The sequence below is a fragment of the Pimephales promelas genome, chromosome 7 (genome assembly GCF_988280905.1).
Source record: "Pimephales promelas chromosome 7, fPimPro1.hap1.1, whole genome shotgun sequence".
NCBI lineage: Eukaryota > Metazoa > Chordata > Actinopteri > Cypriniformes > Leuciscidae > Pimephales > Pimephales promelas.
Window position 1 is genome coordinate 39,438,284 of NC_142775.1, and position 25,575 is coordinate 39,463,858.

Genomic DNA, 25,575 nt, shown 5'->3' on the forward strand with positions numbered 1-25,575 from the left:
CAAAATTCAGTCTAAGCACATGGTGGCAGTTTTGTTGTGTTCTGATGCGTTGATGCTCGAGCTCTTTAAAGCAGGATGGATTTTGATTGGCTGTCAATGTTTTTAATCGATCATCAGCTGGAATAAAATAAATCTGAAAGTGATTCCAATGACAGTTTCTCTGTGCCATTATTGTAAAACTGACTATTTAGAATGATTTTAGAACTACGTCGGTATTTTTTTCGTTATTGTTATTGTCCTTGGTTTGAATGAACCTTAAAGGAGTAGTTCACTTTAAAAAAAACTTTTGCTGATAATTTACTCACTCCCATGTCATCCAAGATGTCCATGTCTTTCTTTCTTCAGTCGAAAAGAAATTAAGGTTTTTGATGAAAACATTCCAGGATTTTCTCCATATAATGGACTTCAATGGGGTCCAAACGGTTCTAGGTCCAAATGAGAGTTTCAGTGCAAACTGCAAACTGTTCAAAGGGCTTTAAACAATTCAAGACGATGAATAAGGGTCTTATCAAGTGAAAGATCGCTCATTTAATAAAAAATAAAAAAAACAAAGTTAAAAATGTATAAGCTCAAATGCTCGCCTTGCTCTGTTCTGTGATGCGCGTTCATGACTCTCCTGTTCGAACTCCTTCATCAAAATGAACAAATCTTTTTTCGTGTCATTTGGTTGATTCAACGAACGAAATGAACGAATTGACTCGGAAAAAGATTCATTCATTTTGATGAACGAGTTCAAACAGGAGAGTCATGAACGCACATCACAGAACAGAGCAAGGCGACCATTTGTGCTTATAAAACTTAAACTTTGTTATTTATTTTTTAAATGAACGATGGTTTCGCTTGATAAGACCCTTATTCATCGTCTGGAATCGTTTAAAGCCCTTTGAACAGTTTGCACTGAAACCGTCTTTCGGACCTTGAACCGTTTGGTCCCCATTGAAGTCCATTATATGGAGAAAATCCTGTAATGTTTTCATCAAAAACCTTAATTTCTTTTCGACTGAAGAAAGAAAGACATGGACATCTTGGATGACATGGGGGTGAGTAAATTATCAGCAAAAAGTGGGCATTGACACTGTGACCTACTTGAAGCTGATGACGTTGGGGTGCTTCAGTTTTCGGAGGTGTTTGATATCCGTCTCCTTCTGCTCGCGGACTTTCTTGATGGCGACCTCTTCGGAGTGAAACTTCCCGAGGAACACGGCGCCCTGAGCTCCACTTCCCAGCCACTGCAGCTCAGAGATCTCCTCAAACGGCACCTCCCACATGTCTACTGACCAATCAGAAAGCACCGGGAACACGGTACACAAATCAAAACCACAGCAAAGTGCATCAAAACATCAACTGTAGAACTAGTCTATTTGTGAACATTATCAGAAAATACAATTCATATAGTGCTACCATAAAACTGATAACATCAGAACATTTATTATCAAGAAGACTTTTAATAAATTTAAGGTCTGGACAATTTCTAGGCTGAATTCACTGTTAGAGGGCGGTGATATAAGCAGAGAAGAGCTGTAAAAAATTCCCAGTGAGCTGGAGCTCATTGTATTCATCTGTGGTTTGGCTTTTTGAGGGGAAATAGTTTTTTTCTTTGCCACTCATTTAAAGGAGTAGTTCACTTAAAAAAAAAACCAAAAAAACTTTTGCTGATAATTTACTCACCCCCATGTCATCCAAGATGTCCATGTCTTTCTTTCTTCAATCGAATCGAAATTAAAGTTTTTGATGAAAACATTCCAGGATTTTCTCAATATAATGGACTTCAATGGGGTCCAAACGGTTCAAGGTCCAAAAGACAGTTTCAGTGCAAACTGCGAACTGTTCAAAGGGCTTTAAACGATTCCAGACGATGAATAAGGGTCTTATCAAGCGAAACGATCGCTCATTTAAAAAATGACTCGAAAAAAAGATTTGTTCATATTGATGAACATTGAACAAGTTCGAACAGGAGGGTCACGAACGCTCATCACAGAACAGAGCAAGGCGACCATTTGAGCTTATAAAACTTAAACTTTGTTTTTTAATGACCGATCGTTTCGCTAGATAAGACCCTTATTCATCGTCTGGTGTCGTTTAAAGCCCTTTGAAGCTGCACTGAAACTCTCATTTGGACCTTGAACCATTTGGACCCCATTGAAGTCCATTATATAGAGAAAAATCCTGGAATGTTTTCATCAAAAACCTTAATTTCTTTTCGACTGAAGAAAGAAAGACATGGACAAATTGGATGACATGGGGGTGAGTAAATTATCAGCAAAAGTTTTTTTAAAAGTGAACTACTCCTTTAAGCCTTATGTTGTAAATTGAGCAAATGCTAAATAAGTCTCGAGACAAGTTTCTCTATTGGACTGTTTTATGATAAGTTCGACCGCGTAATCCGTGTGGGAAATACCAATGAATTATATTGACTGAGTTTGTTGTCTTTGAACTGCTTAAACTGGATGTTTACTGACTGAAATTATCATGGCGTAATTGACTTTGACTCAATACAACACTCAGTTATTTCTATCACGTAAACTATTAAACTGATTTGTATATATGGGTGCTGTTGTGGAGGGTGAATACGTTTGTGGTTTGGCAAAAATAATCACTGCAAAAACTCCTCATATGGAAGTGACTTCGTTCTATCTTTTGGAATTTAACATGGCACGTTACAAATTCATACGTGAAAATGATTCCTTTCTGAAATCAGAATCTGAGCCTGATGTGGTCGAGCCAGTGACATTTTCGAGTACCCATCGCTAACCTTGCTGCTGAAGTTTGTACTCCGTCGAGTAAGTCTTCCCGATGATATTCCACACGGGTCTCAAACACCCGAACAGCCCCTCGAGGAATCCCCCGTTCCCCGGCGCGGCTCTGTGAAAGTGCAGTTTGATGTCGTCATGCGGGAGGTGGTGCGAGTCGTTCCCGCCGTGCTCCACCGGACACCCGCTCTCCTCGTTCTTCTCCTCTCCGCCGCTCCCACAGCCTCCCTGACCGCAGGACCCCGGGGACTCGGCCTCCTCGTGCTCCTGCAGCTGAAGCACGCTGTTCTCGAAGTGTTCCCGCGTGGAGTCCTCGCTGAGAGCGGTGCACGGAGGACTGATCCCGCCCGGTTCCTCGTCTCGGCACGGGATCGGGAGCTGCTGGAGAGGGACGGGAAGAGTCGTGGGGGGAGCGAGGTCTGAGATGATCTGTGGAGGAGAAGGTGGAGGAGGCAGAAGAGCCTGAGGAGAGATGTTGCTGCTGGTTTTCTTGATCGAGTCTCCGACGACCGTGAGCTTGAGCTCTTCCTTCAGCTTCCCCACTAGCAGACTGGGACACGAGGTCCAGGACAGCACCTCCGGGGAGCTTCCCATGGTGCCGTGCATGGGCGGACGCCCTCCTCACCCGACGGGAAATGTGCGACGAGGCGTTACGGATGACTTCTGTTTGGGTTTATGACACACCTGCGGGAGGAAGACCGAGAGAGAAGCGTGTCAGGACATTTCTGCTTTTAAAAACTTTTTTTTTGTATTTGTTTACTAATTCTGGCATATTTACATGGTGTGGTATCCTACAACAATGTTCATGAATATGCATGGTCCCTAGCAAATAAACTAACAATAAAAAAATACTAATAAAAGTAACAAACTGTTTTTAAAACTGGTGCATTAAATAAGATCGAGACATGCATAGGACATTTCTAAAGTTGTACAATTTTGTAACATTATAAATGAAGAGTTTACATGCAAAAGCCTCTAAGTGCCATTTGAAATTTTCTTCTAAAATGGCCATTTTTATCAAGTTTGGGTTCGTTCACCCAAAAATGAAAATTCTGTCAGTATTTACTCACCCTCATGTTGTCCCAACCCCGTAAGACCTTCGTTCATCTTCGCAACACAAATTAAGATATTTAAGATATTAAGATCGCTCCTGCATACTAGTCCATAGGCTTCTTGAGGGACTGGCTCTTGCTGTCCCCGAAAAGTCATTAAAGACATCGTTAAAATAGTCCAAGTGACTACAGGGGCTCAATCTTAACTTTATCAAACGACGAGAACACTTTTGTGCGCAAAAAAACAACAAAAATAACGACTTTATTTCAACTATTGGTTTATTTCTCCCTCTTCCTCGAGTCAGGTTACTAGTTTAATAGCGTAAGCTTCTGTTATTGTACATCACACGCATCACACACATGACCAGCGTCGGCCAATGGTGAGCCTACGTGTGACGTAGCTTTACGCAATCACACTACGTTAACTGACTACAGGCTCATGGAGAAGGAAGTGAATAGTTGAAATAAAATCGTTATTTTTGTCGTTTTTTTGCGCACAAAAGTGTTCTCGTCGTTTGATAAAGTTAAGATTGAGCCACTGTAGTCACTTGGACTATTTTAACGATGTCTTTAATGACTTTTCGGGGACAGCAAGAGCCAGTCCCTCAAGAAGCCTATGGACTAGTATGCAGGAGCGATCTTAATATCTTAAATATCTTAATTTGTGTTGCGAAGATGAACGAAGGTCTTACGGGGTTGAACAACATGAGGGTGAGTAAATACTGACAGAATTTTCATTTTTGGGTGAACTAACCCTTTAAGTTCAGTAATGTCACTTAAATGACAATTAATAGGTAATCCTCATTGCAATTTAAGTGAAATCACTGAACTTAAATATACAAGCTTGATAAAAATGATCATCCTAGAAGAAAATTTCAAATGGCACTTAGAGGCTTTTGCATCTGAACTCTTCAAATGTTATTTTCGATTAATTTTAATGCACCCTTGCTGAATAAAAATACAAATTTCTTCCTCTTTTCTATAAATAAATAAATGTGTTTTATTAGAATGCATTCTGGGATTGCCTTCAAATTAGAATTTAGATACATTAAGACACCTCCACATGTGTGTGTATCGTGCAATGAATTTGTGAAATATAAATAAACGTTTTAAACAGCGACTACAGCTCTGACTGCTAAATAAAGACTAAAGCAGTCGATCATTTTAATTTCCAATCTCGTTCCGCACGCAGCGGGAGAGGGATTGGAGGCGTTTGCATTAATGATGATTATCTCTTTAAAGAGAGAGAGATTCCGGGAAGCCGTGCTTGTGATCCGGCCTCTGTTGATCGACTGTGTTAGTGCAGCTCTGAGAGAGAAACATCTGGCACACATCGCTCGCATCACTCACACACACACGATAATCTGCTGCTGTAGTTACGCAAGACCAACTCTCCCAAAACAGGAAGAATTTTGGTTGCATTAGTGTCTGAAACAAGGTCAGCTACCTTTACGGCCCCGTTTACACCTGGTTTCGCTCGATCGGATGACTTTATATACAGGTGTAAAGCGTTTTGACAAAAGAGACGGATAAAAACACCAGGTGTAAATGGGAATGCGTCTCCCTCGTCCACATGTGATCTCACATACATGTATATATAAATTAGGGATGCACGATATATCGGCCAGCATATCGGTATCGGCCGATATATGTTCATTTTTAATGTCACCGTTATCGGCCTGGTAAGAAAATGTGGCCGATAAATTAAAGCCGATAAATAATGCATTATTACCTACAGCTGAGACACTTGTTGAGCACTGTTTATGTTTTTGAATTTCTTGAAATATGATTGAAATCTCTTTAAAAAAAATGAAAATCTGGTTCGGGACAACATGTGCAACGCAAATCTGTCATATCGGCTATACAACACTATAATGAGAACATCATTATAATTGTGCGCTTGGGACATGGATTTAATTGTGAGACTTTTGTTTTTGTAATCAGGCTCTCAAAATTAGATAAAAATTTGGATTTAAGTTTATCGGCCGATATATCGGTTATCGGCTTTCAAATATAAAGAATTATCGGTATCGGCCAAAATTTTCATATCGGTGCATCCCTAATGTATATGTATATACACATATAATTACATACACACTCACCAGCCACTTTATCATGTACATAAATATAGTGTGCAGATTACAGCTTATTGTTTACAGCAATATTTGCACTGGTGTTTGTTGTTCTTCTCGTGTCCAAACCAAGTTTCTAGCCAAAAGAAAGTCTGTTTATCCTCTTGACACAATCACAGCCAATCAGGAGACGCGTCATGTTAAATGTAGTGTGACTATAGACATAGAAACCATGTATAATAAAACGTTCTATATTGTAACTCCTGCTTAAAACTAAGACTGAGAAAAGGGTTTTACTGAGGACTATGGGTAACACACACACACACACACACAGATCCACTTCTGACAGCTGCTGTATTCTCAGCCACTATTGATCATTATAGCCAAACAAACTGACCTGTTACTCTTAGTTACCAAAGCAAAACTCAAACAAAAGACAGACACATGACCTGGAAAAAGAACAGCTTTGTTTGTCCAATCATTGCCTGACAAACCCAAAGCACACTCACATACATATACTGTATGTATGGACGAAACAGACAGAGAGCCAAAGTATCTTAAAAAACCTGTCCTGAAAGCCCAAAAGAACAGCGCGAGTCAGAGTCCATCAGAGCGAGGGTCAGAGGAGAGAAACGGCAACCGGACGCTGCAATCGGATCAGGACCCGTGCAGCGCTTGGCCAATTCTGATTAGAAGGAAAGCTCAGGATCAGATAAAGCAGATTAATGAGAAACAGGAGAAACTCTTCTCACGCTCAGTCAGCTCATTATCATCAGCACATCCCAAGCCTACAGCGGTTTTAGATGTTCACAGTAACACTGTGTAGCCCAAATATCAATCTGATCTCTCAGTGAAGACTGATGAGGAGGACAACAGACAAATGCACGACACTTTGTAGGAAGACAAATAAAAAGTTTGTAAATGAATTAAAACATCATTCCACTATAAGATGAATAAATATATGTATTTTAAATAAATAATAAATGACTAGAAATAAAAACAAACAACAACATAACAAAATAAATATATAAATAAAAAAATACAATAAATAATAACAATAAAAACAAAATATAATATTGCAATAAAAATATCAATAAATAGAGAAATAAAAAGAAATACACTAAATAAATAATAAAAAAAAACAAAATAATAATATTGCAAAAAAGATAATTGATAAAACAATAAATAAACAAATAAAAAAAAAATTATAAAAAGATAAAAGCAAAATTAAAAACAAACAAATAAAAACAAAAATATACAGTATGAACAATAAATGAACAACTACCCCAAAAAAAAAAACAATATATATATATATACACACACACACACACAAAAACTACAAATAAAAAAATAAAATGTCTGATATTGTGCAAGATATCATGCATCCCCACTATATGTGTTGTATGTATGAGTGTAAGATGATCCGGTGAGTGGCTGTGATAGAGCTGCAGCAGAAGAGCATCAATAATGCATCACGTGTGCCGAGAGTGCAGCAGGAAACCAGAGAGCGTTTGCTCAGGTAACCCTCAAACCTGTGAGTGTGTGTGTGTGTGTGTAATTCCACTCCAGCTCAGAGTTACAGTCTGGAGGGGAAAGAAACACAAGTCCTGCCAAAATGCATTGACACGTGGAGAGACACGCTGGTCATGACAACAGTTTAGTTCTGCTTCTATATCTAGTCCAGTCAACATCAATCTGAAGTGCTGTGAATTATTCATGGGTTTGGGTGGCAGCGCTGATATAAATAATATTTGGGTCTTATCAATGCAGTTCCTGTCCAACTACTGTAGATAACTAGCTGCTGTTATTAATGAGCTTGATATTCATAAAAATAACAGTATAAAAAGTATGTTTCTTCCAGGACTTACAAGTATTAGAGGAGCAACAAACTCTCTAAAATATACAGAGAAAATGAAAAAGACGGACAAAGAGAGAGATGCACAGGAAGACAAAGAACGAGAGATTTAACAAGACCTTTAATCCACTAATCCGTCGACTGGGCTCAACGGAGAGCGTCTCGATAGACACGGGTCCGTCATCACTCATCACTGCTGAACCAGTTTGATCCAGAAACACGGATTCATCACACACACTCAAATATTTGTCCAATCACATGCTCTCTATAAATGAGATTGCTCCTCCCCCAATTACTCTGATTGATCTTGACCACAAAAGCGTACATTTATTTTATTTAAAAAAAAAAAACAAGAAAAGAAATATTTCCAATTGAAACAGGAAGATGAAGTGGGACATAAGTCAACACAGAACAGAAACTGTGATTGTCTTTAAATTAATAGTCCTTGTAATTAGTGGTACAGTTCTGTTTAGTTTTTTAAAAATGAACAAACAAATGTAAGTCAATGCTGACAAGTTACTGCATTTTTCTAAAAAGTATTAAGACCTTTAAAGACCCATTAAATAGTAAAAATGATATACACATATTAATTATAAAATAAGAAATATTTTTGTTTAGTAATTTTATAATTAAAATTAAGTATGTTTTATAATTTTATAATAATTTTTAAAAATAATTTTATTAACTATAAAAACTTAAATTCCATATGTTACTAATGTAAATATTAAATAAAAACCATGCTACGTTTACAACTACTAATAATGTTTTAAATTCAATGTAACCAAACTATATAAATACAAATTTATATAATATAAATAATAAAAAATAATTATATATCACAAATAATATATAATTTAATATTTTTCCATAAAACATGCAATAATAATGATCAGTTAAATTCCGTGTTACCAGAAAAAATATTTTTGTTTAGTATTATATAATTTTATTACGTATAAAGAACATAATGTATTAATATTACATTACAAACATAATAATATCTCCATTACAATTGTACAATATCCCATGATACAAATTTAATAAACAAAATAAAAAACATGCATTCCTTATAATCCCCATCACACACACACACACACACACACACACACACACACACACACACACACACACACACACACACACACACACACACACACACACACACACACACACACACACACACACACACACACAGGAGAGATGCTGGGGACGGGACAGCTGGTGGGGCTGGAGGATCAGGTTCCTGTCGATGGTCAACAGACACACACCCAGATCCCCCACATCTGACGAGCAAATAATCCCACTGATACAAGAGGATGCACAATCTGCTCTGTGCCACACACACACACACACAGGCTTACGCCACAAGCACACTGATATTTCCTTGCACCGCACCACTGTGAACTCTTATGTAAAGATCATATCCATCAACAGGCATAAAACAAGTAAAACAATGGAGTGTGCAGACATTCATAAACACCACACACACACACACACACAAACAATAGGAATTATGAGTTCACAGATGTGTGTGTGATGCTGAATCTCACAAACCGGTCAAGAAATACGATTAATTTTTTATGTAATCATATTTTTAAATTTGGAGATTTTAGTTGGTTGACAAAACTTGCAACCTTAACACAATGAACTTCTGATCTGTAACGGGTAAAGTCAATGTGTCGGTGAAAGCATGATTTTAAATGGCCTCAAACACACTCTCCGCTATGATGGTGCGTGTCGGGGGTCGTGAGGGCCTCCGCTCAGAGAACAGCTGCTCATTCAACAAAGAGCCTCGTCCAATCACACGCTGAGAGCTCATGACTGACAGATGTGAGAGGCCAATCAATCACAGGGAACAATGCAGACCTCAGAGTTCAGCAGACAGGCTGTGAGCATCAACATCCCACAGGACAACACCACCGTCTGCATGAGCAGTGTAATTGAGTTGAGGCTTTTAGATAATTATCAGGCTTTTTAAATGGCAAAAACCTCCTCTCAAATGGATTATGCTGATGTAGGGATGTCTTGTATTGTAACACAATACAAAAACTGAATGCATGCATTTAAAATGCATGCATTGACTTTGCTTGTGGTTTCCAATTTCTGGTTAATTACTGTGTATGAACTTTATAATGGTATTAATGCATTTATGAAATTTTAAAGAAAATTAAGATTTTTTCTTTTTCCATTTGCAAATATTTTCTTGATAATAAATAATACACCACTAGATGTTATTGGATTTATGCTTTAAAAACAAATTTGAAAATGTTGCCTGAACTAAATGCGTCTTATTTTAATGATGGTATTTTTTATTACTATAAAACAACACAAAATGCTTTTTGCAGTGTCCAGCTGAAATCTGTCATCTAAAGTTATTGTCTAATGTTTGTTCTGGATGAAAATCCTCAGGATTGACTCATTAGGTATTATCTCATGGCTTTATTCTGGAAAAGTTACTGCATTTTTCTAAAAAAGTATTAAGCATTAAGACCCATTAAATAGTAAAAATGATATACACATATTAATTATAAAATAAGAAATATTTTTGTTTAGTAATTTTATAATTAAAATTTAGTATGTTTTATAATAAATTTTAAAATTAATTTTATTAACTATAAGAACATAATGTTTTATAATATATAATATATAATGTTTCTTCTGGAAAGGATCTTTCCAGGCTCAGTTTGGAAAAGAAAATAAGAATACTGCTAAATATTCACTGAATACTGCATATTATTTTTAATATGAAAAGTATGTACAATGCAACAGAACACATTTCAAACCATAGTATGCCACAACGCTATCACGTTACTTAAGTCACATTTTCAGAGTGGTGTTATTTATGCATTTAATTTGCTTTAATATTTACAGTTTATATGAACTATAATTGTATTAATGCTAAATATTATTTAAGATTTCATTAGAGCCCGATTGCAGCAAATTCCATTTTTATTACAGATATTTTATGTAAATTTCCCAGGAAGTGATTATTTTGTTCTCTTGAACACATGGGATGGAATCACTGCTTTATTTGCAAATGTTATATATTCCAATTTTGCAAACAGATTAAATCCACAACATAGCTAGTGTGATGTGCTATTCCAAACATTGCCAACATGGAAAGTCCCTGATATTATAAAGACATGGACAGTCTCCTGATTTGTGGGTTGGCACACAAGTTGATAGGAAAAGCTGCTTTAGCAACACGCTCTACTACGGTATAGCAGGGTAAACCTGTCATCTGCTCGGACCACAGATGAGGAAAAAACAGTTCTGACTAAAGAAATTACTGGAAATTATTGTTCTTGTCTGATATAGTTCAAAACTAATAACCAAAACTGTAACAAAAGTTTCATATTCAATACAATGTGAGCTAAGGTGTTATGTTATTTATAAATGAATGACCAGTTTTGAAGATGCAAATGAATTGATGAATCATAGCTCTGAATCAGTTCACTGAAAAAGACAGTTTGAACTGATTCATGGAAATGAATCAAACCTACCAACTCAAACACTGCTTTTGCTATGAAAATTTAAATCAGAGATGCTATTAAACTATATTATAGTTACAATTATAACAAAAAGATAACAGAAAAAGTGCTATATAACGGCTTCATTCATTCATGGTACAAAGGCACAGCCTTCAGGAAATTGCAATGTTGATTATATCAAATATATATTGCTAATGTCCATCAATGCCAATGTATTCTGAACCTTCAAATGGAAATCATTGACATTCACTGCATCTGTTACACACACACACGTTACCTGTCCCTGCATGCGTGTCCTGAGCTGTGCTGATCCTGCTTTGGGTTTACTCCGGCTTCGGATCAGAGCCTGCACAGTTATTCCTCCTCTGGGATCCTAAATCTGCTGTTTACTCAGAGCTGAAATCATAAGAGGACACAGGGACATGAATGGCCTAAATACATGTGTTAGTTACTGCAGTCTCACGTCGAGTGAGGAGCTTCAACACGAGCAGGGGTGGATGTACATTAACATTACATTTATTCATTTAGCTGACGACTTACAATCGCTATATACGTCAGAGGTCGGACGCCTCTGGAGCAACTAGGGGTTAAGTGTCTTGCTCAGGGACACATTGGTGTCTCACAGTGGATTCGAACCCGGGTCTCTCACACCAAAGGCATGTGTCTTAACCACTGCGCCATCACCACCCCATATATCATAAAACCATATCAGTTTTCTTTTAGCAGTAAGTCAGAAAACTTTTTTAAAAAAAAATATGTTGATAAACATGCAATATAAACACCCATCACTCTATATAAACACACACCTACAAGAGGTTATTATTGTATAAATAAATATTACAGTAAAACAAAATTCAAATAAATACATTAAAAATTTAGTTGTACAGTCATTTTTAATATTTACAAATATTATATATATATATAATATTATAGAATCGGTAGAAACTGACTGATTCATTTAGTGCAAAGATTCATTTAACGGTGATTCAGATGTTAATTCGGTAGAACCTGCGACTGATTCAGTGCAAAGATTCATCTAACGGTGATTCAGTTGTTGATTCGGTAAAATCTGTGACCGATTTAGTGCAAAGATTCATCTTACTGTGATTCAGGTGTTGATTCGGTAGCGTTTGTAACTGATTCAGTGCAAAGATTCATCTAACGGATTCAAATCAGATCTTTTTGAATGATTCTTTAAAAGAAACGGCTCATCAGAATCATGTTTTCTTGAATCAGACTACACTGTTCACTCTGTCTGTTTTTGATTCACTTGTTGGAATCATTTGCCTGTGAATAGTTTAAATGTATGATTGTTTTCAAATATAAAAACAAATGCAAACACCGTAGAGCAAACTTTACAGCAAACTCTCTGCTTCTACACTACACTAGCACCGCACAAATTCACTGTAAGTGTGATCATGCACAGGATGGTCATACTGGATGAAGTTAGGATCTTAACAGAAAACCCGTGGGCAAATCACCACCTCTCCCCTCCTCCTACACACACTCACACAAACTCATTCATTCTGCAGGTTATTGTTGCAGCTGATTGTTAAGAACAGCGGGTGTAAATCCTCCAAATACGGCTGGTGGTTTGTGGGAGTATGAGGTGAGTCATAATAACACTGATGCAGCAGCCGGCTAAAAAAAGACTGCGGAGACGGGAGGAACACACACACACACACACACACACTGATGCTGTGCATCAGTTCGACGTCACAGCGCCGCAGGGCCCATGATCTCAGGAGATTTAGAGCTCCGGGGAACCGACATCACGCAGACCCTCTCAAAACATGACACATCCTAACTCCTAAGAGTTTTCTTTTTTTTCCTAAATCTTCAGTAAAAAGTTACAAGCCATGAACCAAAACATTCAGATACAACTATAAACTTTCATTTGAAGCAAAAAAAGAGTTTGAAAATACAGAACGACAAAAGGAACAAGACTGTACTTCTTGATATGGATGGATGGATGGATGGATGTACTTCTTGAAAATGATGGATGGATGGACAGATGGATGTACTTTTTTAAAAGGATGGATGGATGAATGGACTTTTTGAAAATGATGGATGGAAGGATGGATGGACTTTTGAAAAAGAATGGACAGATGGATGGATGGATGGATGTACTTTTTGAAAAGGATTAATATATGAATGGATGGATGGATGTACTTTTTGAAAAGGATGGATGGATGTACTTTTTGAATAAGATTAATATATGAATGGATGGATGGATGTACTTTCTGAAAAGGATGGATGTACTTTTTGAAAAGGATGGATGGATGATGTACTTTTTAAAAAAGGATGGACTTTTTGAAAAGGATGGATGTACTTTTTGAAAAGGATGGATGGATGAATGGACTTTTTGAAAATTATGGATGGAAGGATGGATGGACTTTTGAAAAAGAATGGACAGATGGATGGATGGATGTACTTTTTGAAAAGGATTAATATATGAATGGATGGATGGATGTACTTTCTGAAAAGGATGGATGGATGTACTTTTTGAAAACGATAGATGGATGGATGGATGGATGTACTTTCTGAAAAGGATGGATGGATGTACTTTCTGAAAAAGATAGATGGATGTACTTTTTGAAAAGGATGGATGGATGGATGTACTTTCTGAAAAGGATGGATGGATGTACTTTTTGAAAAGGATGGATGGATCGATGGATGTACTTCTTGAAAACGACGGATGGATGGATGGATGGACTTTTTGAAAAGGATGGATGGATGGATGGATGGATGGATGATCTATTGCATGCGTAATGTTTTGCAAATGTTTATCTTTGCCTCAACGTCGTCATCAGTTTGTGTTTTTCTCATTCATTCTTCATGCAAAATATGCATATAAATACAAATATTTATGTTTGAGAGCATTTGGTAAATTCGAAGGTACTTTTGCCACAATTCTCTGATTGGTAGAGATTTCTCAGCAGAATCATGGGTAATGTAGTTTTTCCACCAGGAAGTCCACTGTTAAATTGTATTGATTGATGGCTGCATCAAAAGCATATACCATCGATTAACAACCTTATAGATCACAGAAGGTCTGTCTTTAATGGTTTATGAGTTATCGTTCAACTCAATTCCCCTATGGAGAACACAAATGGGATTTTTACTTCCAGAATCCAGAACTTGACTCGAGGAGCAGGAAAAATGCTTCAGCTCAGTTCTGATGACAGATCCCAGAGCGACAACAGAGGACACGACTCCACCAGCTGATGCTCCACAGCAGAACTACAAGCCCTGAAGATGATGATGCACATCACAGGAGACGGACCCTCACACACACATTATGACACAGCCACGACACGACTCAAGATTACTGGCACATCTCTCATCTCCCCCACGCTTTTAAAGCTCTGACACATAATCAATACTTTACATTGGCACTTCCATTAGCTGCTGCGGCCTACACACACACACACACACACACAAACCAGCAGCAGTCTTGCGTTATACTCCATCTTTAAAAACGGCTGAAGAAGCTCTTCTAATAGTCTATATGAGCAGTTCTCTCTCTCTCTCTCTCTCTCCGCTGATTTAAACCTCTGGCGACCAGCGTGAGGTTATATAAACATGCTTAGAAACAAACTGAGCTGCTCTCCTCCATTCACAATAGAACAGAAACATCACAAACAAAAAGACAAATAGAGGACTAGGCTGTATTACAGTCTGCGAGTGTGTGCATATACAGGATATATACATATAAAGCGAAAACTACCAGCCTTTAAAACATTATTTGAGACAAGTAAAAGTCGTTTTCAGGTAGAGACATTAAATAAAAGTAATCAAATGTAACTTTAAGGCTACGTTGACACTAGTGCGTGCCGTTCTCCCTGACTGGGTCTTCTGGATCATTACATACCCTTCCATGATTGGACAAGCCCCTATCATGTGACCGTTACGCTCCCAGAACACGGCAATAACAGAGCAGCCTCGGCGACGGAGTAAACACAAACATGGAGACGTGAAACTGCAAGATTTGCTGATTTTGTTGCCCTTTTTTAGCAGCCATTGTGCAGTTAAACTCTGCAACTGTTCACATGAGTTTACACGTGCCCAGTGTGTGCAGGAATGGTATATATAAAAATATAAATATTATATATATATATTTTTTTTTTCTTAAATATGCATGCATATATATATATAAATAAATATAAATATATAATAATTATACAAAGTGCACCCAAATATATTATGTAAAAACAAACTTTTATTTTGGATGCCCTAAACAGCCCTAAATATATAATATAAAATAAAATAAAATAATATAATATAATGGTAACTTAGAACTATTATTAGCATTACAAATTAATTCAATTTAACATTTTACTGATATTGGTACCGACTACAGAAACTTTGGCATCATGACAGTGAAAATGAGGAAGTTAAATTATAAAGCTTTACAGCACTACAGTAACGTAAAGCATTAATACAGTAGCTGTGTGAATATTGACTATTTTACAACAGTTTCGAATGAGGCTCATAATTTACAGTCGGAATACTATAATTTCATTATTTAGCTTTTGTCTTGCATGCATCAAGCTCCAAATAAAGAGAACATTTAATGAATAAGCATTAAACAGATAAAATCAAGTGATTAATATGTAAATCCATTTTAGTTGAAATTGCAAGCAAAAATGACTATATTGTGATAAACCGTAAACTAGGGGTGTGCGATATGACGATTTTTAATCGTGGACGATTAAAATGTCTCCACGATCTGCTTTTGAAGAAATATCGTAGTATCGTGTTACAGTGCATTCTATCAGTTCAGTTCTGGCGCCGTCTCAACTGTACAACGCGACGTAGCCTACACATCACACATTAATGAATAGGTATGGGACACTGCAATTCACAAAAGTTCACTATTTGCATAAGCCTTGCCGGTTAAACATTTAATTCACGCGCTGATGTGCTGTTCTAACGTGCGCTTTCCTGACCGCATACCCACGGCGCTCACAGGCACTTAAAGCCTGTCAAACAGCGCCTGAATACTGGACTAAGTTATCGTTCGAGTCTTATTATGCTAATACTGTTAAATACACACAATGTTTACATAAACAGGCTATGTCTAAAATGAAAGCAAACATTTGAGAGAATATCTGGTGTAATATGCGTCTATATTAAACGCGTCGCGTGCTGGTCTAAAAGCGACAGGAATAATACTGCCGCATGTCCTTAAAGGGATAGTTCACCAAAAAAAAAAAAAAAAAAAAAAAAAAAAAATCTGGATTCTGGCATTATTTACTTACTCTAATGTTGTTACAAACCTGTATTAATTTCTTTCTTGTGCTGAACACAAAAGACGATTTTTTTTAATGTGGGTAACCAAACAGTTGCTGGTCCCTATTAACTTCCAGTAGAGAACCTATAAAAACTATAGGGGGACCAGCAACTGTTCGGTTACCCACTTTATTCAAAATAACTTTTATTTTCAACAGAAGAAAGAAACTTATTTGGGTTTAAAACATCTTGAGAGAGTAAATTAAGACCATTTTCATTTTTGAGGGAATCTCTTTAGTAAAAGGAAAAAAAAAAAAAACACAAGGAGAAAATCACTCACTGACTGAGAACTTTAATAGTAGCTTTAATAAGAATCAATTTATTCAGTGAAGTCTCTGTAGTGTTTTAATTTCATATTTGTTTAATTTAATTACTTTCTTCAATGCTACTTCTAAATACACCTAGTGCATCTGAAAAATAAAGCACTATTTATTTAATTTGAATATTAATTTGTGTAATGTTTATCTTGTCTTATTTTTTTAATAACAAAGAAAATAATGACAAAGATTTTTATCTTCGCCACTGGCCTAAATGTATGCCTTTCTTTTTTCTTTTGTTACCTAAGGCTTTGTTTTTAACATAAGGACATTAGTTTGGCTGTAATGAACAGCCACTTGCAAAATTTTAAAACCAACTTGAAAAAGAATCGTGATAAAAAATCGTGATCGTGATTTTCCTAAAAAAATCGTGATATGATATTTTTTCCATATCGCCCACCCCTACCGTAAACACACACATGCTGTGATCTCAGATCACTCTGCGTAATTAAAGATCTCAATCTGGACAAAAGGCAACACAAAAGAAGCGAAAGAGACGCATTCCCTTGAGAGAACTCATTAAGTTTCATATGCATATGTGCGTGTGTGTGCGTGTGTGTGTAGCGTGTATCCCTGTTGGCTGCTCCGTCTGTCCTTCAACAGAGGGCGGCGGGAGGAGATCGCCGCATCAAACACAAGACAAATATAGCTCATACGCACACTCACTCAAGTCACACTCACATCTTCAGCTCGAAACGGCCATCCGAAAGCAGAGAGGAGACACACACAGGGACACACACACACACAGGAAGAAGGAAAAGAGAAACACAAGCATGCAAACGCAGAGCTGCAGTGGATTACTCACAGCTGACGGAGATGCCATACATGATCCTCCTCTCAGGCAGAGAAACAGCTGAAACCAGCCAGAGAGAGAGAGAGAGAGAGAGAGAGAGAGAGAGAGAGAGCTGCATCGTCTGAGTGGGCGGCAGAAGAGTCGACTGCTCACGTCACACTTTTCATGAATGAAGGGGCCGGATGACGCAGGCACGATGCAGAGAGCCCGATCTCTCTCTCTCTCACACACACACACACACGGGCAGAATGCGGAAGAGGAACAGACGAGGGAATGATTTGAAAACACGGGACACTAATGCATGTGGCGCATTCGCTCTCTGTGGTGCACCATCCCAAATTAAAGAGGTCACATTGTGCATTGTTTTAGTAAACAGGACTTTTGGTCCATATCTGTCATCTTTGAGCTCATCATAACAATGCTCGTCTATTTCTAATCTTCTTCTATGAAACATATCAAAAACACTGATGACATCAGCTGAGCTTGCATGCCAATTTTTTTCCAATCAAATGCTCTTTATAGGAGAAACACGTCCCACTGTCTGTCTAGTGAACTAAACATAACCTACTGGTCATACACTGTAAAAATGAATATGCTTTATCTTATCAATAAAATTGTGGCAACAGATTACAAGCAAATTGAACAAATTAGAATTGAGTAATAGTTAATCAAATTAATATTCTAATTAATTCTAATTTGTACAATTTAATTAATAATATTGCTTGTAATATGTTGCCACAATTTTATTGATTAGATAAAGCATATTATTTTTTTCAGTGTATAATGCAAAAAGCTACAAACTCTTCAGTAAGTCCAGGCCTAACTTCTCATTTCAATAATGAAAAGTGAAATCAATATAAACATTAGCAAAAAAAAAAAAAACAAACATCCCATTATTTTTTTTTTATTTCCACACAGTTCTATAATCATAAATAAAAACTTAAAAAACATACACATAAATAGTAAATGTTTATATTTATTAGGGCTGGGCAACGATTAATTGCATCCAAAATAAAAGTTTGTGTTTACATATGTGTGTGTGTGTGTACTTGTGTATAATTATTTTGTATATAAAAATAATTCACACACGTGCATGTATATATTTAAATGTGTTATTAATAAATAAAATATTAATATTTATATTTAATATAAATTATGTATAAATATATATATACAGTATATTCATGAAAATATTTTGTAAATATATACATGCATGTGTGTGTATTTATATATGCAAAATAATTATACACACACATATATTATGTAACCATTATGTAAATCGTTACCCAGCCCTAATATATATATATATTATTCACTGTTATTAGCATAAACTCGAAAGGTTTATTCAATTAAAGCATTAATAAACTGTAGAAGGCAAATGGCTAATTTACTAGCTGATGACTATTACACTAAAAATAAACTATTAGCCATATAATACAAAAAAGCAACAAGCCCCTCCTTTAAGTCCAGTCTTATGTCTTATTTTATTTGTAAAAAACAATCATTTAGATTTAAAAAGCACAGATTTAATTCTATGTAAACAGGCACAGGTCACTTGCAAAACTAAAACGTGAAAACACAATTTTGTTTCTTATATATTCACTGTGGTAAATGTACATTTTCACTGAGGTAAAAGTGCCATCAGTCATCAATGATGCTCAGACAATCACTCTTATTACTCAATTTAATCCATATATGGATAAAAGCATCTGCTAAATGAAAAAAATGAAATATTGCAGATCATGAAAGGACAGCTGGTGAATAGCTGCCGTTAGTCCGCCGAAGCCAATTTTTCCTCACATTTGGCACTTGGCGAGTCTTAATTTTGGAACCCATGTGTGTATGTGTGAACATATGTTTGGCTGGAGTGTGTGTGTGTGTGTGTGTTCTCGTTCACCTCTGTACGCTCTGTATGAGTTCTGATGTGGATTTGTACATTTGCTGCTATTTTAAAGCAAACCCACTGCCTATAAACACACATTAAGACTCTTTCAAACAAAATCCAAAGCGATGTCAGAAGGGTGAACCAGCAGACAAAAGCTCTCCCTGAAGTTGAATAAAGCGCATATTTGGCCTAATTCCACAGATGCTAATTGATGTGGGCTCAGTGAATGTCATGACGGCACACGAGGAGAGTTCAGCCCTTCCCCAACACGTCCTCCAGAACACTGCTGGGAGACAAACGTGAAGGGGGATTATCCCGTCTCAGTTTCGCTCGAATAAAACGCAGTGGACAACTCAGAAGCAGTAGCAGCCTTTGCTGTGCGTCACATCGCAGAAGGAGCCTCGAAAAAAAGTACCATGACTCAGCCCACACACGTTAACGGAGGATTGGCACAAAAATGCCACCAAAAATATTAAAAATGCTTCCCAAAAACAAGATATGGTGCAAAAAAACGTCTCTGCAAAAGTTGTTTTTAATATTTGTATGCATTTTTTTTTTCCAAATATGCAATTGCACGTTAGCAAATGTATGGAAGCTTGTTTCCACCATAGAATGGAAAATATAAAAGGTAATTGCGACTTTTTAGCTCACAATTCTGACTTTTTTTCTCACAATTGCGAGTTTCCTTCTCGCAATTCTGACATTATTTCTCAGAATTGCCAGAAGGAAAGTCAGAATTGCGAGAAATTAAGTCAGAATTGCGTGATATAAACTATCTGAGGGGGGGGGGGGGGGGGGGGGCTAGTCTTTGAATTGGCCTGATAAGTCGCAATTGCGAGTTTAAATCTCACAATTCTGAGAAAAGATGTCAGAATTTTGACATATAAACTCGCAATCATGTGTTATAAAGTCAGAATTGTGAGATAAAAAGTTGCACTTCTGTCTTTTTTTCTCAGAATTGTGACTTTATATCACGGTGACCCAATTCTGACTATCTCGCAATTCTGTCTTTATATCACCCAATTCTGACTTTATATCTCGCAATTCTGTCTTTATATCACCCAATTCTGACTTTATATCTCGCAATTCTGTCTTTATATCACCCAAATCTGACTTTATATCTCGCAATTCTGACTTTATATCACGCAATTCTGCCTTTATAACTCGCAATTCTGAATTTATATCTCGCAATTCTGACTTTATAACTCGCAATTCTGACTTTATATCTCACAATTCTGACTTTATATCTCACAATTCTGACTTTATATCTCGCAATTCTGACTTTATATCACGCAATTCTGACTTTATAACTCGCAATTCTGACTTTATAACTCGCAATTCTGACTTTATATCTCACAATTCTGACTTTATATCTCACAATTCTGACTTTATATCTCACAATTCTGACTTTATATCACGCAATTCTGCCTTTATAACTCGCAATTCTGACTTTATATCTCACAATTCTGACTTTATATCTCACAATTCTGACTTTATATCTCGCAATTCTGACTTTATATCTCTCAATTCTGACTTTATATCTCATAATTCTGACTTTATATCACGCAATTCTGACTTTATATCTCACAATTCTGACTTTATATCACGCAATTCTGACTTTATAACTCGCAATTCTGACTTTATATCTCACAATTCTGACTTTATATCTCGCAATTCTGACTTTATATCACGCAATTCTGACTTTATAACTCGCAATTCTGACTTTATAACTCGCAATTCTGACTTTATATCTCACAATTCTGACTTTATATCTCACAATTCTGACTTTATATCTCACAATTCTGACTTTATATCACGCAATTCTGCCTTTATAACTCGCAATTCTGACTTTATAACTCACAATTCTGACTTTATATCTCACAATTCTGACTTTATATCTCGCAATTCTGACTTTATATCTCTCAATTCTGACTTTATATCTCATAATTCTGACTTTATATCACGCAATTCTGACTTTATATCTCACAATTCTGACTTTATATCACGCAATTCTGACTTTATATCTCACAATTCTGACTTCATATCTCACAATTCTGACTTTATAACCTGCAATTGCGACTTTATATCAGGTAATTCTGAGAAATAAAGTTTGTGATATAAAGTCACAATTATTTATTTTATTTTTATATTCAGTGGCAGAAACAAGCTTAAATGTGATGTTGATTTTATACAACAATTTAGTAAACAGTAAGTTAATAGGCTATTAGGTGACTTACATTTTAGACACAATATTGTCTGTTTCTTATGGAAGCTTGTCTCCACCACAGAATAAAAAACAAAATGGTGACTCACAATTTTATCTTTTTTCTATCAAAATTGCTTGATAAAGAAGTAATAAAGTCATAATAGTCATTATATCAGCCAATTCTGACTCACAATTATCTTTTAAATTGTTTTATATGACAGGAACAAGCTTCCCTAGAGTTTCCTCTATTTTGCCAATGCAAACGGTTTCAAACAGTAGAGCCACTGCGTCTCTGAGCAACAGTTTCTGCAGTTCGTTACTGAATAAACCACCGTTTTTTGAACGAATTGTTCTAATGAATCAATGACTCACTCACTCAGTCACTTCTGCTTTGTCCCTGGATGAATCAGCCGTTTTGAACGAATCGTTTGACTGAATGATTCAATGAATAACTCAGTAAGATGATAATTTGTGCATTTTTAGCATTTCATTTTAGCTGAGGGACGAAGATTGAATGCTGACTTTGGCATAACCTCTCGTCTCTTTGGCTTGTTGTTTCTGATTGCACTTTAACCTCGAGGGGGAAATCCAGATCATTCTGGGGTTTTTTTTTTAGGTCATGTCGCCAAGCCCTCGTCTGTGCTTGATCACAACTCAGAAGTAACAGAACAACAGAAACTTCCACTTGCTGAAGCCTCTCCTTTCATTGACCTACAGCAAAGCATGCTGGGTACGCATAAATTCCCAGATAAAAGCAGCATGTAGAGCCACATTAGACAGCATATAAACTCAAAAAAGAGATTTTTGCTGCTTGTTCAATTTAGTTCATTAAATTAGCGAATGCAATTCTTGAATATTGTGACCCTAGACGCACAAAAAAACGTCCCAGACCAACATGATTAAATTAATGCAAACCAACTTAACTAACATTGTCCATGTCATTTGGTAATCTTCAAAAACAATTATTTTTATTTTATTTTAAACACCAATATATGGTAAAATAATATAGTAATATAAAAGTGTTAAATTAATTGCATTAAAGCATCAGAGACGTATTCAGCTCAGCTTTTTGCATCATTTTTATCTAGTACATAAACTGAAAAGAAATTATTTTTTATTAAAAATAAAAAAAATAAATTCCGCAAAAAACGTCCTCAATTTAAGTTTATTCAGCGTGTGTAACATTTTCTGCACATTATTAATAATAACAGGTCACAGTTTTTACCTCCAGAGAAGGTGAGGCTCATTTCCAACGCCGAGCGAAGTGTGTCCTCTTCTCTCCGCACCTGTGAATAATAAATACAGACGGGTCAGAGTTCAGAGGTCACCCGGTCAGTAATCAGACTCTTTGATCGCACTTTCCGAAGGGAAAATCAAAAGCTGAGCCGGAGTGTGTGTGCATGAGAAGTGTTAACATGAACGTCTGCTGGGGAATCCCAGAGTGAACTATGGGTGAATGTTTAGCAGGGAACGCCATCGAAACAAGCCAGCAAAAGCCTGAGACGAGAGACACACTTTCTAAACACGAGCATCCGTCCGTATGCAGACAGAATCTCTCCAGTGAAGTCAATTATTTAGAGGATAACGTGTGAAAATCTCCTCCGTTACTGTGATCGTACTTAAAAATTCAGCAGTTTTACAGTTCAAAATCCCTCTTCCAAAACAAGGACAAGATGCACTGCATCAAGTCAGGGAGCATTTTGGGAAAAGCTCGTTATGATCAGGGTTTAAAGCGGCCAGCTTGCATCTTTTACAAGTGACCCATATCCGATATCTGCATTTACAGAGTAGACCTGCGAAACAGCCCCAGGTGGACGCACTGACCTGGAAAGCAAATAAAAACGTGATGATTTTGCAATGATAACACTAGCTTTAAATGTCAGCTTTGGGTTGAGCCTTTGTCCCCCAGTGCACCACTGAAAGAGTCATGTGATCGCGGTCGTCCACCTGATTTGACGTCATTTGCCACCGTCGCTTTTTCAAAGACGTCCGACTCGCATTGACAGGGGAATATCCGATCTGTATGCTCGCATGGCAGACGCAAAGGCAATTTTTTAGTTTCCACGTATGAATGAAGCCTGAAACTGATCTGAGAATATCAAATCCATCATAAAAAAAAAAAAAAACAGAATTAGGTCACTTGAACCATGTAACGTAAATGCAGTCAAATAGTCATTCCACGTCAAAGTTTAAAGACAGAAGAGATTTATTCAATGTTATAAAACTGTGCTGTAATCTTTTCAATATTTAAGACTTTTTTATTTTAAATCAAATCAAATAAATGAATAAAGCAATTAAATAAAATAAATAATTCGAATTTATCTGTTCTGATTTTGTCGTCAATATAACATTAAGCAACACTTCAATTTTAATATTGTGAATTAGTTACATTTTTTATAACTATATAAGCTGGAATTTATTTTATTCCTATTATTCACTCTTATTAGATGGTTGGCAGATATTAAGGACTAAAGTGACAAAAGGAAAAATAAATAAACAAATAAATAAATGTATAGTGATGATAAATACATTTTGGTATTATAAATGTCTACTTCTGTATTTTTACATGTATTTATTTATTTATGCATATATTTCTACATTTTTGTATTTATTTATTTACATATATTTATTTATTTATTACTACATTTATTTTTGTATTTCCACATTTCTACATTTATTTATTTCTTCATTTATTTATTTATTTCTACTTTTATTTATTTATTTTTCCTTTTGTCATTTTTAGTCCTTCATAGATTGTTTAGTATTAAAGAAAAATGAACACACGTATTTTAATTGTATATTGGTGATTTTTAGGGGAGTTTTGAGTGTGAGGTTCAGCTGGTACACGGATGGAAATAAAGGAGGAATATTTTGTGGGAGTCGGGACACTAAAGGGATCAACTAATGAACAGCTGCTCGTGTCCGGATCATTAAATGTCAAACCTCTGGGGTGTGTGTGTGTGTGTGTGTCTGCTCATGAAAGGGGGGATGTGGCACGTCAAACGAGTCCCACCTCCTAAAAACACACCCTGCAGACACCAGGACAAAGACCCGTCGCGTTTACACCCCGTTCTGCCCAATTAAAGCGTCACAGGACATAAAAAAGACACACTTCATGCACGACTGACGCCAGATATTATCACTGGAATTGTAAATGAAGATTAAAAACATTTTGTTAAATGAGGTTCACATCTGCCCTAAAGTGTGACTAATGAAGAAACGTCTCATGCGTCACCCCCAAATCGAAAGACGGAAATGAGAAATTAGATTTGGTCTAAAGAAAATACAGCATAATTCTAGGATAATTATGACATTTTTATGACATTCAAACTTTTTATTTCAATACTGCAATTTTTTTTTTTTGCACAATAACAAGAATTAAGGAGAAAATGTGCAAGAAATAATATTACAATGCAAAAAAATCTTCTTAAAATAATTACTTTAACATTAAACACAAACAATAAAACATTTTTCCATGTCGGGCAGGAAATGATCCAATCGTTCGCCTATCATTCATCGCCCTCAGACACGGATTATCATTTGAAACTTGTATGTACTAGCAGATTTCACATGGCCGCTCGCTCGAACGTTAACCTGGATAAATGCGTGCTATTATTATCCGCATTTTCAAGTTAGTCAACTAATGGCATTAAATGAATGACTGCTCGTCTAAGAGAAATATCGTTCAGTTTTTCCCCAAAACCACAAATACAACACAACAAAATGACTGATTTCACATTCACGTTATTTACATTTTGGCGGGTCCTGTTTATAAATTAATCATGAATTTTATGTTAATTACTTCATAAACGCATGCATAACTACTTCTGAGGATGTGCTAATGATGCTGGAGCAACTTAAT

At 36.3% G+C, this 25,575-nt stretch overlaps 1 protein-coding gene across 4 annotated transcripts in view; it reads right to left on the reverse strand.

Annotated features, from left to right (window-relative positions):
- map3k13 (mitogen-activated protein kinase kinase kinase 13) overlaps positions 1–25,575 on the reverse strand; it is a 53,151-nt gene that overhangs the window by 15,394 nt on the left and 12,182 nt on the right. Inside the window, exons 2-5 of one of the 4 annotated variants that reach the window (XM_039683509.2) lie at positions 22,939–22,999; positions 11,495–11,613; positions 2,753–3,434; positions 1,087–1,270 (exon numbers count right to left, since the gene is read on the reverse strand). In XM_039683509.2, coding sequence (XP_039539443.2) covers positions 1,087–1,270; positions 2,753–3,356 — 788 coding nt within the window. In that variant the 5' untranslated portion in view covers positions 3,357–3,434; positions 11,495–11,613; positions 22,939–22,999. Of the gene's footprint in view, positions 1–1,086; positions 1,274–2,752; positions 3,435–11,494; positions 11,614–17,634; positions 17,731–22,938; positions 23,000–25,575 lie in introns of those variants that run through there. The other 3 variants (XM_039683507.2, XM_039683508.2, XM_089133468.1) reach the window with 3 other exon arrangements.